Source organism: Saccopteryx bilineata, chromosome 3 (genome assembly GCF_036850765.1).
Source record: "Saccopteryx bilineata isolate mSacBil1 chromosome 3, mSacBil1_pri_phased_curated, whole genome shotgun sequence".
NCBI classification, from domain to species: Eukaryota; Metazoa; Chordata; class Mammalia; order Chiroptera; family Emballonuridae; genus Saccopteryx; species Saccopteryx bilineata.
In genome coordinates this window covers 214,533,430-214,554,293 of record NC_089492.1, presented here as the reverse complement: position 1 = coordinate 214,554,293, position 20,864 = coordinate 214,533,430, and the positions used below count along the sequence as shown (strand labels likewise).

The following is a 20,864-nucleotide window of genomic DNA, read 5'->3' as shown; positions in this document are numbered from 1 at the left end:
TATATATATATATATAAAAGGTCTACCGGAAAGTTCTGTCTGTTTTTGGAATAAAACAAAATACAAATTTTTCTTACCGTCAATAAACTTTATTAAATAATATAATTGCCATTATTATTAATGATTTCTTGCCATTATGAGGGCAATTTGTATATCCCATTTTTGAAAAATGTTTTATCTTTTGATGCAAAAAAATTGAACCAGTATTTGTTTGATATCTTCTTCATTTTTGAATTTTTTGCCCTTCAAAAAATTTTGTAAGGACAAAAAACAAGTGATAGTCAGAGGGTGCTAAGTCCAGGGAATATGGTGGATGCGACAGACATGCTTCTGTAGCATTTCTTCCTTGTTGAAATTCGTAAAAATTACAGTGGTGTAAATGAACTTTATCAGTACCCATGGGTATACTATCGCTTCACACATAAGACTAACGTGAATCAACTTTGTTTTAGTTAATTTGCTATGTCAGTATGTATACATTAAGTGATAAAAATAGAGAGGCACACATGCGCCAAATAAACATGTGCTTATGTGTCGAAACTTGTGATAGAAACGGACAGAACTTTCCAGTAAATATATATATATATACTCAAAACATATAATCCTAATTATATATTAGTATAATAATTAGTATGCATGATCATTTGGTACTGGATATAGCTAAGAAAATTGTGCTTTTTTGGGTCAATTTTGGATTTTCAGGACACAAATAAGACCAAGTTCAAACTGGAGGGTTACTGAGGGGTACACTGTGCAAAACAAAGTCAGGGGAAGGAGGATCGGGTAGGGAGAGCTTCAGACAGTCTTGGCCAAGCCGGCAGGGCGCAGCAGTGTGAGGGGGCCTGTGGGAGGAGACAGACATGTCCCAGGGGCAGAACTGGCGGGGCCCTGCTGTCCTCACAGCTGCCATGCTCACTGGCCTGGGAACTGAGGGAAAAGCTGAAGGTGCTACCACATCCTGGAAGCTGAACGGCAAGTTCTTAGAAGTTCTGAGTAGCACACTGCCGTGAATTTTTTCTTCTCTCAAGTCCTTACGTCGTTTATTTCACATGAGGCTGATCCTTAGTTACCAAAGATAATTGAGTATATATTTTTCTTTCAGTAGAAATAAAGCAGGTAGAGCTACTGGAAGTATCTCATTGAATTCTAAAATTCAATGTCTTAATTGATTTTATTTTTATTTTTACCAAATAGTGTTGAAATAGCCCTGCAACAAAATGAAATCATGAACACATTTACTAATGACTGGAAATGCCTGGCAGAAGAAGAAGGCACCTTTGGGGACAAGACTGACACCCACCTGAAGGAGCATCAGTCCTTTACCCACCTTCACAACCTAATGGAAAAAACGGTCACCTGTGTCTCATGGCATCCAGACATCTATGGTGAGATGGAAAAGACTGTGATTCCCTTTATGATGACATTGACACAGTCTGTTGTTTTATGTGCAAAATGTGAAAATTAGATCAGTTTCAGTAAGACAACTTCCATCTGCTGAGGGCCCAGCACCTGCTAAGCACTTCCTTTCTGCACCTTCTGCCAGTATCCTCCCAGTCACTCTGGCATGCTCACTGTGACCTCTGCTTTACAAGGAATAGACAAAGCTCAACTCAAGGAAAGGACAGACAGGCAGGGGTCGACCAGCCAGAGCAGTGCCAGATCTGGTTTGTTTTTGTTTTGGGGTTTTTTTTTCTCCGAAGCTAGAAACCGGGAGGCAGTCAGACAGACTCCTGCATGCGCCCAACCGGGATCCACCCGGCATGCCCACCAGGAGGCGATGTTCTACCATCTGGGGCGTTGCTCTGTTGCAACCAGAGCCATTCCAGTGCCTGAGGCAGAGGCCATGGAGCCATCCTCAGTGCCCGGGCCAACTTTGCTCCTATGGAGCCTTGGCTGTGGGAGGGGAAGAGAGAGACAGAGAGGAAGGAGAGGGGGAGGGGTGGAGAAGCAGATGGGCACTTCTCCTGTGTGCCCTGGCTGGGAATCGAACCCGGGACTCCTGCATGCCAGGCCAATGCTCTACCACTGAGCCAACCGGCCAGGGCCAGATCTGGTTTTGACTCAGAACTGTTGTACCCCCAAAGCTAATGTTATTTCCCCTGACACTCTACCCCTCTGATTCCTGGACAAAGTAGGAGCTGTACCTCCTTTGAAGCTCTCAGTAGCCAATGTGTGAAGGTGGGACTTCAGGAGAGAGAGGTCCTTGCCCTCTTTCTTCCTCCTCCCCTCCCCCACACTGGCCCTTTCCTCAAACAAAAGTTTTTCTTATTAAATCTTCAAGGTCCCAGGTTTATTTTGTACTCCCACTACATCTCAGTTTGGTCTAGGCACATTTAAAGGGCTAAATAAGCCCAGGCCAGAGAGCTCTGTTGTTTGGAGCATCGTTCCAATATGTAAAGGTTGCTGTCTCCATTCACACCATACAGAAACAGATTGAGTTTTCTGTCTGTCTGTCTCTCTCTCTCTCCTTTCATCTCTCTCTGAAATCAGTAAATAAAAAATATTTTTTTAAGTTAAGATAAAGGGCTAAATGAGCGACGTGTGACTGCTTGCAACCGCGTTAAACAGTGGAGCTCTGCCCTGGCAGAACAGCTCAGTTGATTGAGCATTGTTCCAAAGTGCAGCGGTTGCCAGTTCGATTCCTGGTCATGGCACATACAGGAACAGATCCATGTTCCTGTTTCTCTCTCTCCTCCTTATTCTCTCTCTAGAATCAATAAAATTAACAACAACAAAAAGAGAGTGAAGCTCTAAGAAAATTCTTGGTCTCCTACAGAGTATTTTTACTCCAATTTTATCCAAAGGAAAATGAACAATGACTATGTAGAAAAGCAAAACCTATAAGCACTTCACCATGTACAGTTTCTGCAGATCTCCATTAATTGTGTTTCAATCAGGGCTAATTGCTGTGTCGGTGGCCGTGCGACTCTCCTTTGAAGAGAGAGTTCAGTTTTCTGGTAAATTACTGCTGCAACCATCACTGATTCTTTTCTGGAGTTTCTCTGATCCCATACATCCTCAGGTAATGAAGGGGAGTCATCCACATAGTCTACAATTTTCAAATATTACTTTCACATGTCTCTTTTGGCAGCTTCGATTGCAAAGGGCTTTATAATCATTTGATGTTGTGAACCCTTATAAAGCCAGGCTTTCTTCAATGCAGAATTTGTGATCATTCAATTTGAGCAAAACAAAAGTTTACTCTTAGTTTATTGAAAAGGTTCATTGAACAAATCCATGTTTTAAAATATACATATTATAATAGGAACAGTCAACCAATTTTAAAGAGCAAACCTTTTTATGGGTTTTATTTATGTATAAATTGTTCAAATGCAAATAGATTTTAGTTTCACATGAATTCCCTTAATTCCAAGGATCATCAGTAGGTGGTAGTAAGGAGTAAAGATAAATATGTAGGAGAGTAATGCGGAGCAGTGGAGACTGTGACCCTAGAGAATGCACAGCCCATTTGTGGGGACAGTTATTCTTATTCTTCAGCTCTCATTGCAAGGTGGTCCCACATGTCAAGAGTATCCAACAATGGGGAATTTTGTGTGAAATTTCCAAAAATTCAAATAGCTATTCTAAAGCCAAACCAAAACACACAAAAGCATCCACTCAAAACAAACCAAATATAACAAGGCTGAAGACTGAGTTTGGCTCATAAAGTTCTATTTCCATTATCTGCTCAAGAAGGGCTCTGCTTAAGGGAAGGCATTGTATAGGGTTAGAGAAAGTTTCTCCAGTGTACTTAAGTATCACAATAATTTGTTTCCATAAAGTGTTGCCTAATTAAGGCTTCCCCTAATAAGCCCTAGTCTCCTCTTCTTCCTTCTTTCTTAATTCATCTGAATTAAGGCAGTTTTTCTGTAACAGAGTCTAGATACTTTAATTATTATAGACTCAGAGATCAAAACAACAGCTCTCTGGTTATTTATTATCAGTCTACTTACCACAGGAATGGTACCATTCTCTTGCTGGGGCTCCCTATCATTTTCTGTAGTATAGAATTACTCTCTACTGTGTGACAGGAAAGTGGGCCTGAACTTCCAGGCAAATAGCAAAAGAAGAGACTCTTCTTTCCTCCATTTCGAAGAATAGCTTTAAAAAGACAAGCAAATAATTTTGTAAAGAAAAAAATGTTAATTATTTTCTTTTGTCTTTGTTCTCATCAAAATGAAAGGAGAGTGTTAAAAGATTTTATTTTCACAAGTCGAGGTTTCTCTAGTATCCACAGAGTACCAAATTAACCAAGATAATTAACCCCAATGCCAGTTTACAATCTTCAGCTCAGTGATAGCAAACCGACGGCTTTGGGGCCTGTAGTTGTGGTAGTTATGTTTATAGAACAGTAACCATGCAAGTGTTTTGCTCCACAGCCCCCCAGTACCATGAGTGCCTGCTATGGCTAACATACCTATTCCTTCACACCCATGCGTTCATTGCAGAACTTCATCTCTACCCTACAACCACTTGAGTTTGTTTACCTTTTGGGCTCTGTGTTGTTTTAAAATTTGAAATATTATCACTGGCGATTCCTTCATCTTCTCTCTTATAACACATGTTATTTCTGCATGCTCATGATGTGTCAGGCTAGGTATACAGCAGGGAACAAACAAGACAAATATCCTGCCTTCCCAGAGCTTACTTTGCACACTTTTCAAAAATACTGACCTCACAGTCTTTTTGTTTATGAAAAATTATAAGATGTCCCATCAACGATCCATGGAGCATAGGGGAGGGTAAAGTTGGCCCCCTTGAAAATATACCTGTTCTCATACATATGGCTAATGTCCACAGTGAAATTCAACCAAAGCAGCTTGTAAGTCCGGGGTAGAGTTCTTGGAATGGACTCTCTGTGCATGTTTCTTATACATAGCTATAAAATTAGACTTTTGACCATCCTAATATTATTTTCTAGCCATGACCTTAATAGGTTTTCTCACTCTCTTGAATTTGTGTGGTTTACTTTAGTTAATGCTGGAGAGCCCTGAGGACATCTTCTGTTTCAAGTTCTGCCCGAGTAACCCTAATATTATCGCTGGGGGCTGCATGAACGGGCAGGTATGTACAGATATTTTTTTCAGCTATTTATTAATTGAGACAACAATCTGTAACACATTTTGATTGGTAGATCTTTGAACTTGAGTCACTTCAGCAGAAGGAAGGCATGCCAGTTGTGCGCCAATCACCATGCCAGCAACTGGGAATGTTAGGGGACCAGCGGATGGGAATGTAAAATAAAAATTTTTTTAACCTGCCTGCTATTAATTAAAATAAATGTTGGATGTAGTGCTGGGGCTCAAGGTGTCCACAGGTAACCCAGCCATGATAACTGAAACAAAACCTAGTCAAATCTATTTGCATTGCTGAGACAGAATCACACATTGTACCAGATTTCATGGAACAACAAAAGCCACAAGCAATAATACCTCTTGGCCAAAAGGCTTCTCTTGAAATTTTCCTAGAGGCAGGAGTTAGGAAGTGATACAAAATTTAAACAGAAATTCACTGGAAAACATACTTATAGCATTAAATTTATGTGCGTGTATAATTTGATACTACTTTTTTTTCTTTATTTCCATGATTTAATTTATATAAAATTTAGATTCTATCCTCCAATTGCCTGTTTCTCCAATAAAGAAAAAACAAAAATCTTACGGTTATTTTATAATCGAAGTTATAATTCACTGTGATGCAGTGAATTTGATCATTACAAAGGTACGTGATCATTTTTGGTGTGACTAGGAAAACTTCCTTGTGGTTGAAACTTAAATGTCTGCAGCATCCATGCCCATTGATCCAGAACCAAAAATATTCAGGAAAACAAATTTTCTCCTTCAGTTTTGCTCAACAATAACTGATGGTCATAAAGATGACCGAGAGACTGTCCTCCAAGCCCTGCAAATCCTGAAATACCTTTTTTACTAATTATGAAGGTATTACAACTGTGTTTTAGAATATTTCAGAAACGCAAATAGTGAGAAAGCACTCATAATTCTGTAATCCTGAAATTTTGTTAACATTTTAATACTGAAATGACTTTTCATCATTAAAATGAATCTAATTTAGTGTTGTATATTCTACCTTATTCTGCTTTTTAAAAAAGTGACCATTCATGTGTATGCAAATTTGGAGTTGGCCACAATATCTAGTTAAATAGAAATGATCATTTCTTAGACTTTTCAAGTGCTAGTATTTAATTCTGAAAAACAGACCATTTTCTCCTGGGTCTAAAACAGCTGTCCCCACAAACACATTCCCCCCAACAGTGGTTGAACTCTTCCCAAAGCAGAAGGAATTGCATGATGTTTATCTTGGATTTTTAAAATTACTGGTATTTATTAACACAAGCACAAAAATTGAAGTGTTGAAAATACTTTCATAAAGAAAACATTCTTTTTTAGTTTTAAAAGTTGCTGACTTACCAACGATGTAGGCTAAATTTGATTATCCCCAAGGTGATTGACTTATCCAAGTACATATCAATATAAATAAATTTTTAAAAAAATCATTAATCCTGAAAACATGTAATAACATTTATTTCTGTTTCAGATTGTCATGTGGGATATTACTGCACATGCCGATCGCATAGAAAACATTAAGGTTGATGGTAGTAGAAGTAAAAAACCCACACTCAAGGTTAGCTTTTTATACTTTTTCTCTTGCAAGTTTTCTCCCACTCAGTAGTTTATCAAAAAGTACATAACATAGTTGCCAAGTTAAACAAAGATTTATTAGGGGGGAAAAAGAGTGCTATTTCCCAAACCTTCACATCTGCCTTGAACGTTGTTCTGAATCACTTTTATGTAGGCCCCTGATTAAAAGCACCACATAACAGGTGGCACCTTCTATGCCAGGGTGTCCTTTTTTTGTTGTTATTGTCATTAAATCAACAGCAGGGGCCAGGTGAGTTACCTAAAGTGATGCAGTTGAAGGCACACTGGACAGAAAGGAGGGCCATGCACCCAGGCTCTGGATCGCAGTACTGTCAGTAAGGACATTTCTTACCTCAGCAAACATCGATTTCTCATGTATAAAATGAAGGGGGTAATAACATTCTATGATCTTGTGAAGCTATGGATTCTTCCAAGAGGGTTGGGAAAAGCTTCCTGAATTCCCAACTCAGTTCTGAGCCACATTTGCACATCTTCACCCAGCTCCTCAGCCTGAATACCAACAGGTCTCCCGCCGAGAAGCAAAGGGGCGTGGCCTGTGCACACAGTGGTGCGCCTTCAAAAATAGGATTCATGGATTCTTTGGGGAGCAGGTGAACAATTTTTGTTAAGTTAGAGAGAATATCTGAGGCTAAACTGAAAAGAAAAAGTACATAAACTTATCCCCTAAATATATGATACATAGAAACACTTATTTCTGTTTTTCTTTGGACTGTTTCTCCAAGTCATTCATTTTAATTGGTATGATGAGTAAAGTAATTCATTCATCAGCGCTCTGAAGCTGGCATGTAACTTTCTTTTAACAATTTTCCAGCCCATGTTTCTCCTCGAACCAGACGACAATAAAGAAGCAAAGTATATCAGACACTGTGCAGTCTCCTCAATAGAACATGGACATAGGAAGGTGATCACAGATATACATTGGCTGTCTGACACATTTGAGGTGAGTCTCAATGGCTTCATAGCTTTTTTTCTGCTGGACTGAAAATGTTTGGAAGATTTTGTTCAAAGAGGGTATTTCAAGTCAATAATCCATTTACATTGAAATTGTGAAATAACCAGGAACTATGCACTCAACAGTTGTGTCATTGTTACCAGACCCATATCTGACTTGCAGATGAGAGTAAGGCCAGTGTTTCAACTTCCATGGTTTAAAAAGCACTAAAAAACAATGTAGATGGTATCAACGTTGATATAATGCTATAGTGCAGAAGATGAGGGCTTCATATGTAAAAGTAGAGTATAAACATTTTACACACTTAGCCTTTGCAGATTTAAAAATTTCAATGTCAGCTATTTGGATCAGGCAACACTGAACTTCTGGAATGAATAGGAATGTGTCATTTCTGCAGAGCAGTCTTCAGCGAAGTGTGCCTGGAGGCTGGGAGGCAGAAACTAGCGGGGCCATGATTGAGCCCCGCGGATGGCGCACAAAACTAGCGGGGCCATGAGCCCCGCGGATGGCGCACATCTGCACTGCTGACTGGCTCTGTGGTTCTGTACTTGACTCACAAAGTCGTTTTTGTCAATCTGAAACTGGTAAGACCCTCAAATGTTTCACTCAAGGACACCAAAGTTCTACTATGTAGTTTGAAGAAGCAACAAGTGAGAATATAATAGGATACCAGAAAAATTAGAGCTATAAAAAGTGATTAGCCCTTTAAAATATTCAAATGGGTTATGCAAAACAACAATACTTCAAAAAGTTAAAACGGATGAAAATAAATAGCCCAGATACAGTTTCTGTTATATATAAAAGTTTAACATATGGTAATGGAAGTTACAAACTAAGAGAAAGACCTCCTTTTCAGCTCACACTGTACACACAAATGAATTCAGGTGATTATAAATTTAAATATAAATAACAAATCACAAGAAAATTATAACAAATCAGAATAAAATATCAAGTTTCTGGAATGAAGGTAGTTTTCCAAACTAATTTATATTAAAGGAAATTCAAAACATACAGTAAATTTCTCAATTAAAATGAAGGAAAATATTTGTGCCAAATATGGTAAATAAGCAAAAAACATATACTGACTGAAAAACAATGAGTATATGAATATGAAAGTCATTTAGCCTTTCTAATATCAAAGAAATTAATAATAGAGTAACGGCCCTGGCCGGTTGGCTCAGTGGTAGAGCGTCGGCCTGGCATGCAGAAGTCCCGGGTTCGATTCCCGGCCAGGGCACACAGGAGAAGCGCCCATCTGCTTCTCCACCCCTCCCCCTCTCCTTCCTCTCTGTCTCTCTCTCCCCCTCCCCCAGCAAGGCTCCATTGGAGCAAAGATGGCCCCGGGCGCTGGGGATGGCTCCTTGGCCTCTGCCCCAGGCACTAGAGTGGCTCTGGTCGCAACAGAGTGATGCCCCAGAGGGGCAGAGCATCGCCCCCTGGTGGGCAGAGCGTCGCCCCCTGGTGGGTGTGCTGGGTGGACCCGGGTCGGGCGCATGCGGGAGTCTGACTGTCTCTCCCCATTTCCAGCTTCAGAAAAATACAAAAAAAAACAAAAAATAGAGTAACAACAATGTACTATTTTGGACCGATTTAATTTTTTAATGAAAATTTTAAATAATATGCTAGTTTAGAAACAATGAGATGATGCAACCAATAAATTCTAACATTGTTGGTTCTAACATAAAAAATTTAAAATACAATGAATCAATATAGTTCTTAAAGCATCCAAATTTTCAAATTTTTGACCAGTAACTCATACAAAGAAATAATGCAATTTGTGTCTCAAGATACAAAATTACATACACACCCTAACAGATCACGCCAAAGTGTTTCCATAAAAATGATTGGAAAAAAAATAGGAAGTAGATTTATATTTTATTTTAAAGCCTATTTTCCAAACCTCTATAATATTTTTTTAATTTTTATTAATTTTAATTTATTGTGTAAACATGGGTTCAGCTTTCCCACTCAATATAACTCCCTCACCCCCCACTCCCATATCCCCCATTATATCCCCTCATTTCTCCTCCCCCTAACTCCCTCACCCCCCACTCCCATATCCCCCATTATATCCCCTCATTTCTCCTCCCCCTAACTCCCTCACCCCCCACTCCCATATCCCCCATTATACCCCCTCATTTCTCCTTCTCCTAACTCCCTCCCCCCTTCCCTCTGGGATTTGCTGTCCTGTTATCTGAATATGTGTTATGTATATGTTATTTCACTAATCCTTTCACCTTCTCTGATCCCATCCCCTCATCTCCCTTCCCTCTGACAGCTGTTCCTCTGCTCCCTGTGACCCTAACTCTGCCTCTATTCCGTTCCTCAGTTCACTTTGCTCATTAGATTCCACATATGAGTGAGATCATATGATATTTGTCTTTCTCTGCCTGGCTTACTTCACTTAGCATAATAGTCTCCAGGTCCATCCATGTTGTCACAAAAGGTAAGATCTCCTTCTTTTTCATGGCCATGTAGTATTCCATATGTACCAAAGCTTTTTATTCTGCTCATCCACTGACGGACACTTGGACTGTTTCCAGATCTTTGCTATTGTGAACAATGCTGCCACAAACATGGGGGTGCATTTCTTCTTCTGAATCAGTGATTTGGTATTCTTAGGATATATTCCTAAAAGTGGGATAGCTGGGTCAAAAGGCAGTTTTATTTTTAATTTTTTGAGGAAATGCTATACTGTTTTCCACAGTGGCTTCACAAGTCTGCATTTCCACCAGCAGTGCAGGAGGGTTCCCTTTTCTCCACACACTTGCCAGCACTTATTATGTGTTGATTTATTAATGAGCGCCATTCTGACAGGTGTGAGGTGGTATCTCATTGTGGTTTTAATTTGCATTTCTCTAATGATTAGTGATGTTGAACATTTTTTCATCTGCCTATTGGCCATCTGTATGTCCTCTTTGGAGAAGTGTCTATTCAGTTCTTTTTGCCCATTTTTAAAAAATTTTTATTTACTTACTGATTTTTATAGAGACAGCGAGAAAGACATTGATTTATTGTTCAACTTATTTATACACTCATTGAATGATTCTTTTTTTTTTTTTTTTTTTACAGAGACAGAGAGAGTCAGAGAGAGGGATAGACAGGGACAGACAGACAGGAACAGAGAGATGAGAAGCATCAATCATTAGTTTTTTGTTGCGCATTGTGACACCTTAGTTGTTCATTGATTGCTTCTCATATGTGCCTTGACTGCGGGCCTTCAGCAAACTGAGTAACCTCTTACTTGAGCCAGTGATCTTGGGTTCAAGCTGGTGAGGTTTTTTGCTCAAACCAGATGAGCCCGCGCTCAAGCTGGCAACCTCAGGGTCTCGAACCTGGGTCCTCGGTATCCCAGTCTGACGCTCTATCTACTGCGCCATCACCTGGTTAGGCTTGCCCATTTCTTAATTGGATTGTTTACCTTACTGGTGTTGAGTTTTAGAAGTTCTTTATAAATTTTAGTTATTAACCCCTTATCAGACATATTGGCGAATATGTTCTATCATTGTGTGGGTTGTCTTTTTATACTGTTCATGGTGTCTTTTGCTGTGCAAAAGCTTTTTAGTTTCATATAGTCCCATTTGTTCATCTGTCTTTTATTTCACTTGTCCGTGGAAATAAATCAGCAAAAATATTGCTGCGAGAGATATCGGAGAGTTTACTGCCGATGTTTCCTTCCAAAATGTTTATGGTTTCATGACTTACATTTAAGTCTTTTATCTACTTTGAGTTTATTTTTGTGAGTGATGTAAGTTGGTGGTCTAGTTTAATTTTTTTTTTTTTTTTGCAGGTAGCTGTCCAATTTTCCCAACACCATTTATTAAAGAGACTATCTTTCCTCTACTGTATGCTCTTACCTCCTTTGTCAAAAATCGATTGACCATAAAGGGTTTATTTCTGGATTCTCTGTTCTATTCCACTGATCTGTATGCCTGTTCTTAAGCCAGTACCAAGCTGTTTTGATTACTATGGCCTTGTAGTATAACTTGATATCAGGAAATGTTGCGGTCCAGCCACAATGAGTCTATTACAGGGTCTTCGAATGGGAAAAGGTATGGAAAATAAATGATAGAGACTTAAAGATATATACATACAGATGGGTTCAGGAGGACAGAACGGTGAACAGTCTCTACTGCTCCTAAGCTGATGCAATGGCTGCTTCCAAAGACGCATTCGTTTTTATTCAGAAAAAAAAAAAAAACGTGGTCCATTAGCAATCCAGTTGTTTCCAAGACAACTTAAAGACAACCCCCACCATACCATTCAAATCTAACTTTATACCAATAAGAAACTAGCCTCCAGTCTCTTCCGGAGAACATGGGTGGGACAAGCAAGAATCAGGTATAGCACTTTGTTAACTAGGCAGGTGAGGTGGGGGGTTAGGCCCAGCACCTCTGTCCCCAAGATATCCAGATTGTAAAAGTAGCCTGTTTATATTTTGGTCCCCAACAAGGAAGTCCCACTTTATTTTTCTTTTTTCTTTTTTTTTTTTTACAGAGACAGAGTGAGCGTCAGAGAGAGGAATAGATAGGGACAGACAGACAGGAATGGAGAGAGATGAGAAGAAGTATCAATCATCAGTTTTTCATTGTGACACCTTAGTTGTTCATTGATTGCTTTCTCATGTGTGCCTTGACTGTGGGCCTTCAGCAGACTGAGTAACCCCTTGCTCAAGCCAGCGACCTTGGGTCCAAACTGGTGAGCTTTTTGCTCATACCAGATGAGCCCGCGCTCAAGCTGGCAACTTCGGGGTCTCAAACCTGGGTCCTCTGCATCCCAGTCCAACGCTCTATCCACTGCGCCACCACCTGGCCAGGCTATTCTTCATTTTCAAGATTGCTGAGGCTATTCGTGTTCTTTTTTGGTTCCGTATAAATTTGGGGGATATTTGTTCTGTATCTTTGAAGTATGACATTGGTATTTTAATAGGAATTGCATTGAATTTATAGATTGCTTTGGGTAATATAGACATTTTAATGATGTTTATTCTTCCTATCCATGAACACAGTATATGCTTCCACTTGTTTGTATCTTCTTTGATTTCTTTTATCAATGTCTTATAATTTTCCGAGTACAAGTCTTTTACCTCCTTGGCCAAACCTCTATAATATTTTTTTAATAATTAAAACATAAAACCCCAGAGCAAGCACATCTCTGAAGTCTCACACTCTCTGCTCCAGGGAAGGTCAACAGAAGAAGAGGCAACATGGGTTATGGATTATTGTCAGATGTAAGTGGAAGTTGACAGCTGTTACTGAACTAAATGGGTCAGGCCACAGTGGTGTCAACCAGGTGTCCAGGGTCCAAGCCCCTGTGGTGCTGCAGGCCTAGCCAGTGCCACCAGCAGCATTTCTCCTGCCCCACCGCATTGTTTATTTGCTACTGGAATCACTTCTCTGTTGTTTTGCTCATCAGTCTTACCAGAAGAGTAGAGAATAGAGGCGAGTCATGTTTCCCTATTGATTTGAGACTGGCACCTTCATAGGTTGCCCCAAAACCTTCCATCTCATTTGAGAGCTACCTGGTTAAAATTTTGGACCTTCCAGGACCCCAAGGAGCATTACCCACCACCACCTGGAATCCTTGTGTGCTCCCAGAGCTGCCCCACTGATTACTCAAAAATGTAGGTGCCACACGTTCAATGTTGTCATCTAATTTAACACTAAGCTTCTTCTCTTCTGATTTTACCAGCTTAACAATCTTGTAAAAGCTCTTGTGTTTGGCTCCACAAATAACAGTGTAAAACAGAAAGAGCCTACATTTCTTTCTTTTTGTGTGTGTGTGACAGAGACAGAGACAGAGTCAGAGAGAGGGACAGAGAGGGACAGACAGGCAGGAAGGGAGAGAGATGAAAAGCATCAATTCTACACTGCAGCTCCTTAATTGTTCATTGATTGCTTTCTCATATGTACCTTGACCAGGGGGCTACAGCAGAGCAAGTGACTGCCTCCTCAAGCCAGCGACCTTTGGGCTCAAGCTAGCTACTATAGGATCATGTCTGTGATCCCACGCTCAAGCCAGCAACCCCGTGGTCAGGTTGGTGAGCTTGTGATCAAACTGGATGAGCCCTTGCTGGCGACCTCAGGATTTTGAACCTGGGTCCTCTGTGTCCCAGTCCTATGCTCTATTCACTGCACCACCACCTGTTCAGGCTCTACATTTCTAATAATAATAGATAATGGACTTATAATACATTATCTATATATTACAAAGCTATTAGAATGATTATAAGTATACAGGTAAGTATTTCAATTATAATCTCAGGATAGAAATATATATGCATACTAATTTAAACCACATAAAGTGTTTCTATGAAAAAAGACTGGAAAATATATGGTAGAATTGTATTTGGTTTTAAAACCTATTTTCCAAATTTCTGTGATAGTGTCATGCTCTTTAATAAAAATTAAAACAAATTTTAAATGTATAAAGCTATGGAAAAAAGTCATTGCTGTTCTAAGTACAGAGAACTTACTTCCTACATTTTTTGAAATAATTAGATGAACAGAATGGGTTCTGTCTTTGAGAATCGAAGTAGAATATGCTGTCAGCTGGTCACCTGTTCAGCAGATTGGTATGTCTTATCTTAAACATTATCTAATATATTTTTATACAACATATTCTTTTTTTCTTAAATATTTCTAAAATCATTGTCTTCTGTTCCTTTAATAATCTTTATTGTAGTCATTAAACCTTATATAACTAAAGGAAAGAATGTTATAGATTGTTGCTGGTTTAATAAATCATTTTATAGATACAAATATGTTGTGAAAAGAATTGAAGATATGTCATGGTTAATACTGTTGTATAACCTTATCCATAGTTATTCTGCTTCTTCACATTCTCATATTGGCATATTTTCAGTTTGCATTGTTAAAAACATTAAGTTTTATCTCACAATTGCGAAGAGTACAACGTTTAATTTAAAACGCTTATTCTATAAAGTAAAAAAGTTTTAGATTTTTATTGCATATTTATAAAGAATGGTTTTTTTATAAATAAATTTTTATTTTAATGGGGTGACATCAATAAATCAGGGTACATACATTCAAAGAAAACATTTCCAGGTTATCTTGTCATTTAGTTCTGTTGCATACCCATCACCCGAAGAGAGATCATCCTCTGCCACCCTCCAACCAGTTCTCTCTGTACCTCTCCCCCTCCTCCTTTCCCTTCTTCCCTCTCCCCACCCCCCTATAAAGAATGTTTTTATAAACAATTTAGTAACTGTTTAAGAATGTTTATTTATAAAATTGTATCTCCCAATTTATACAATTCAAATTCATAATGAAATAGGAAATATGATGAGTAATAGTACTCTAGCATCCAGATACTGGGAAATTTTACCATTCCAAGTAGCTTTGACCTCGGTAGAAACAGTGACACCTCAAGCCATATACTGACAGCAGAAGAAGCATCCATGGAGTGGCAGGTGAAGGCTTCAGTAACACTGGCATGGGCAAGGGTCGGGGGACATGATTACCCTGCGGGCACATATTGGGTCAGGTTCTGGGATTGTAAGCAACACAAATTGACCATGGCAACTTAAGGGGACAAAATATATTTATTGGAAATACATTTATAAAAGTTTATGTCATAAACTCTACTAGGTATATAATAGGTTAACCTTTTATATTTTCAACAACTCTGAAAAATATTTATGAAGGAAATAAGGCTCTGAAAGCAAAGCTCACTATACAGTAAGTTATGTATATAATTATATCTCATATCGTAGCTAGTAATGATGTTGCTGAATAAAAGAAAGAGCTGGCCCTGGCCGGTTAGCTCAGTGGATAGAATATAGGCTCGGCATGTGACATCCCAGGTTTGATTCCCGATCCGGGCACACAGGAGAAGCGACCATCTGCTTCTCTTCCCCTCGCTCTCCCACTTCTCTCCCTCTTCCCCTCTCACAGCCAGCGTCTCAGTTGTTCTGAGCATCAGCCTCAAGCACTGAGGATAGCTCTGTTGATTCAAACATCAGCCCCAGACTGGAGTTGCCAGCTCTGTTGATTCAAACATCAGCTCCAGACTGGAGTTGCCACATGGATCCTGATTGGGGTGTATGTGGGAGTCTGTCTCATCTTCTCTCCTCTTACTTAAAAGAGAGAGGGTGTGGGGGGCTAACTCAGTTCTCAGAAAGAGCCTTAAGGATTTGGATGGCAGGAATAAATGACCAGCCTCTTTGTTATGAATGAATTCCAACCAGTGGTGGGATTCAAATAATTTAACAACTGGTTCTCTGCTCTAATGACTGTTTTCAGTATAAAAAAAGGATATATCAAAAGGTAGTTTATTCATGCATGTAATACTTAAATAAAAAGAACAAAAGAGGTACACAAAACTAGATTATGAGTTTTTAAATATTAATGAAAAAATATTAAATAATACCTGACAAAAAAAATAAAACTGTTAAGATATCTCCATATTGCTTTTTGATTGGTGTCCTCACTTGCAATTCCTTTCACCTATGGACAGAATGAACATTACTATGGGCACTTAGAATACGCTGTTGCACAGATGAGTGTTAAAAAGAGTAAGGAATGTAAATTTGTGATTTCCACACTGGGCAGCTGCCCAGGCGCCCACCTTAGTGAGAACCCTGATTACAAGTGCCATTTTAACAACCGGTTTGCCGAACTCAACAAAAAATTAGGTATCGGTTCTGCAGACTGCTGCGAACTGGCTGAATTCCACCACTAGTTCCAACCCTTGTGTCACTAGAGAGTCTAACTGACTTCTATTACATTGTGAACTCACCCTTTTGGCCAGGGAAGGAATGGCAGAGCACCTTGAGTGACAGTTCAAACTTGACTGCATCTAATAAGAAAGAAGCAGCTCCCTCCGAACAATAAGAATTTTTTTTGCTAAAAAATAGGTGGTGAGATAGTGATTATTCACCAGGCAAAAGCAACACATGGCATCTAGAGGGCCATATAGAATATTATGCAGCAATTAAAATTGTTATTTCATGGAGAAATGCTTATGTTATCATGTTGATTGTAAACCACAAATTCAGTGCTGTACTGTTCTTCAGTAGCCTTGGAAAACATTTAGAAACATTGAGCAGACTAAAAATAATACATATTCTATATGGAAGAAACATATCCTTGATTGTTGTTTATAAGAATATTTCTAGCCTTGGTGGTGGCACAGTGGGTAGAAGGTCAACCTGGCACACTGAGGTCACAAGTTCAAAATCCCAGCTTGCCCAGTCAAGGTGCATATGACAACCAACCAGTGAACAACTAAAGTGAGGCAATTATGAGTTGATACTTCTTGTTCCTCTCCTCTCTCTCTCCTCTCTATAAAATAAATAAATAAAAAGAATATTTTTATTCTAAGAATAGTTCCTTCAAAAGTTGTTAAAGTGGCCTGACCAGGTGGTGGCGCAGTAGATAGAGAGTTGGACTGGGATGAGGAAGGACCCAAGTTCGAGACTTCAAGGTTGCCAGCTTGAGCGTGGGCTCATCTGGTTTGAGCAAAAAGCTCACCAGCTTGGACCCAAGATCACTGGTTACTCAGTCTGCTGAGGGCCCACGGTCAAGGCACATATGAGAAAGCAATCAATGAACAACTAAGGTATCGAAACAACAACAAAAAAAAACCCTGATGATTGATGCTTCTCGTCTCTCTTCGTTCCTGTCTGTCTGTCCCTATCTGTCTTTCTCTCTGACTCTCTCTCTCTGTCCCTGTAAAAAAGAAAAAAAAAAGTTGTTAAAGTAAAAAACAAAAAAAAACTTTTAGTTATCTGGAAAACTCATCATTCTTAACCTTTATACTTCAGCCATGCTAAAGGTCTTTCTTTTTTTCTTTAGCAAGAGAGAGACAGACAGGAAAGGGAAGGGAGAGAGATGAAAAGCATCAACTCATAGTTGCATCACTTTAGTCGTTCATTGATTACTTCTCATACGTGCCTTGACCGGGGGCTCAAGCCGAACCAGTGACCTCTTGCTCAAGCCAGTGACCTTGGGCTTCAAGTCATAGAGGGCTTATACCAGCGACCTTAGAATCATGTCGATGACAAAAAAAAAAAATTAAAATTGATCTTATTTATTTGTGGTACTCTCCCAAGAATTTGTTTTTACAATATAAAAATGATTACTATTTTTAATAATTTTTAATTTTAATAATTTCTTACTTTAAATTTTAGTAATTTTATCAAATTTAGTTTAATCATTTTTATTTTAACTATTTATTCATTATTAAATGAATAAATTATTGTATTTATTAAATAATTCACAAGTTTTGTTACTTTTTAGTTACCATCCATTTATCTAAATGCGTACATATCTGAATCTTTAGTAATATCTTATATTTGTTAAATCAAGTTACTCATAACCTCACTGATAGAAATTATAAAGCTAATACGGCGGACTTCTCGTGGCTTTTGTCACATATTTTCAAATAATTAATACAAAAACCCTTTATACTGAAGTACTACTGTACAAGTTTCATTATAATTTTTTTTACTAAGTTTATTGCACTAAAAATAACACTATACGTGTATGGAACTTTAAAAAGAATTTTCACATACATTTTCCCACATAACTTTTATAATCTACCTGTGAGGAGAGAGAAATAAGGACAGCAATAACATTTATTAGATGCCTACTGTGTAAAAAGCACATTGAACCTAACCCCTTCTGTATGTGTGGTATTTTCACTGTGTGTATGTGAATGCAGAGTGACTGCTGAGCTGTACAGGGTTTCTTTATGTTTTGAAGGTGATAAAAATCTTCTAAAATGAATTGTGATTAGGATAGCACAACTCTGTGAATATTTTTTTTAAACCATTGAATAGTTTATTTTAAATGGGTGAATTTGGGGTATATGAGTTATATTTCAAGAAAGCTCTTATGTTAAAAAAAAAATTGGGTGCTGCCCAGTTGGTTCAGTGATAGAGCATCAACCTGTTGTGTGGCAGTCCTGGGTTCAATTCCTGGTCAGGTCACAGAGGAGAAGTGACCACCTGCTTTACCCCCTCCACCTCCTCCTTCTCTCTCTCCCTCTCTTCACCTCCCGTAGCCATGGCTCAATTGGTTTGAGTGCATCATCTCCGGTGCTGAGGATGGCTCCATGGAGCCTCCGCCTCAGGTGCTAAAAATAGCACGGTTATGAGCATGGGCCCAGATAGACAGAACATCAGCCCCAGATAGGGGTTGCCAGATGGATCCTAGTTGGGGCACATGTGGGAGTCTGTCCATCTCCCCTCCTCTCACTTAATTAAAATAAAAATTTTAATTGTGTCAATGTTCCAACTCAATTCTCATATTTGATAATATTAGTCTTAAGATCATCAAAGTTATTGTATAATCATATCAAATGTATAATTCTCTAAAATATAAAGTAAAAATAATTCTGCTCTATAAAAATCTTAATCAATAAATAAAAATTAAATTTTATTTATTTATTTATTTATTTATTTTACAGAGAGAGAGTCAGAGAGAGGGATAGACAGGGACAGACAGACAGGAATGGAGAGATGAAAAAATCATTAGTTTTTCGTTGCATGTTGCAACACCTTAATTGTTCATTGATTGCTTTCTCATACGTGCTTTGACCGCGGGCCTTCAGCAGACCGAGTAACCCCTTGCTCCAGCCAGTGAGCTTGGGCTCAAGCTGGTGAGCTTTTTGCTCAAACCAGATGAGCCCTTGCTCAAGCTGACGACCTCGGAGTCTGGATCCTGGGTTTTCCGCATCCCAGTCTGATGCTCTATCCACTGCACCACCGCCTGGTCAGGCAAAAAATAAATAAATAAATAAATAAATCTTACTTTTAGAGATATTAAAATATAACCATGATCACATCACTAATGTGTAGCAGCAAGAATAGTAGTCCTGCTGTTCCACCTTTTATTTGAACTTAAAAAAAATGTAAACTTTTTTTTAAAGCACAATATGTTTTTGGGATATCAGACCACTGAAAGCTGCAACCCCTCAATCAACAGAGAAAAAGAAAGAAGAAAGTATTGAAATTCCTATCGATGCACCATCTACTTTTTTACATCTAGATCTCTCTTGGAATCCTTTCTCTAAGGTAAATAACATAGGATTTATTCCATATACTATATAATTTATAGATATACATACAATGCTCTCTAAAAGTAGAGCAGCTCAAATTAGCACAGGACTTTATAATTCATGTATTCATTAATCCAATTAATTCCTTCACTAAGTTATTATGATGCCTACTACATCAAGCCAAAATCACAAGTATTGTGAATCCAAAATTAATATTTGTTCATGTGTAAGCAAACCACAACTTACTAATAGTTTGCATAATAATTATTCAATCACATATCAGTTGCTTGAAAGTGGATATTCTCTTAAATTAGCCAGTGGTGGGATTCAAATAATTTAACAACTGGTTCTCTGCCCTAGTGACCGTTTTAAGTATATAAAAAGATGTACTGAAAGGTAGTTTATTATTTCATACATTTAATACTTAAGAACAATAAAAGAGGTACACCAAACTAGATTATGTTATAAGAGTTTTAAAATATTAATTTAAAAATATTAAATAATAAGCCTGACCAGGCGGTGGCGCAGTTAGACAAAGCATTGGACTCGGATGCGGAAGAATGCAGGTTCAACACCCCGAGCTTGCCAGATTGAGGCAGGTTCATCTGGTTTGAGAAAAAAGCTCACCAGCTTGGACCCAAGGTCGCTGGTTACTCGGTCTGCTGAAGGCCCGTGGTCAAGGCACATATGAGAAAGCAATCAATGAACAACTACGGTGTCGCAACGAGAAACTGATGATTGATGCTTCTCATCTCTCTCCATTCCTGTCTGTCTGTCCCTATCTGTCCCTCTCTCTGACTTTCTGTCCCTGTAAAAAAAAAAAAAAAAAAAAAAAATTAAATAATACCTGACAAAAAAACAATAAAACTGTAATTTAAGATATTTCTGCCTGATCTGTGGTGGCGACTGGATACAGTAAACTGATGGCCTGGAACACTGAGGCTGCTGGTTCAAAACCCTGGGCTTGCCCCATCAAAGCACATATGGGAGTTGATGCTTCTGCTCCTCTCTCTCTATCTCTCTCTAAAGTGAATAAAGCCTTAAAACAAAATTTTTTAAAAATATGTATTTCCAATGACAGCTTGTCACCGCCAATTGTTTGGCACTTTTTCTCTCTACGTTACCATATATGTTTGTTTACCTCAGTAACAAACATGAGGGGATTAAAATGCAGTATTTCAGCCAAGGTATAACGAGCTTTAAGAAAT

The 20,864-nt window shown here is 38.6% G+C and overlaps 1 protein-coding gene across 2 annotated transcripts in view; it reads left to right on the top strand.

Annotated features, from left to right (window-relative positions):
• DNAI3 (dynein axonemal intermediate chain 3) overlaps window positions 1-20,864 on the top strand; it is a 114,502-nt gene that overhangs the window by 63,846 nt on the left and 29,792 nt on the right. For both annotated transcript variants that reach the window (XM_066268766.1, XM_066268765.1), the window contains exons 9-15: window positions 1,195-1,385; window positions 2,898-3,022; window positions 4,975-5,064; window positions 6,556-6,642; window positions 7,492-7,620; window positions 14,133-14,206; window positions 19,528-19,672. In XM_066268766.1, coding sequence (XP_066124863.1) covers window positions 1,195-1,385; window positions 2,898-3,022; window positions 4,975-5,064; window positions 6,556-6,642; window positions 7,492-7,620; window positions 14,133-14,206; window positions 19,528-19,672 — 841 coding nt within the window. The remainder of the gene's footprint in view (window positions 1-1,194; window positions 1,386-2,897; window positions 3,023-4,974; window positions 5,065-6,555; window positions 6,643-7,491; window positions 7,621-14,132; window positions 14,207-19,527; window positions 19,673-20,864) is intronic.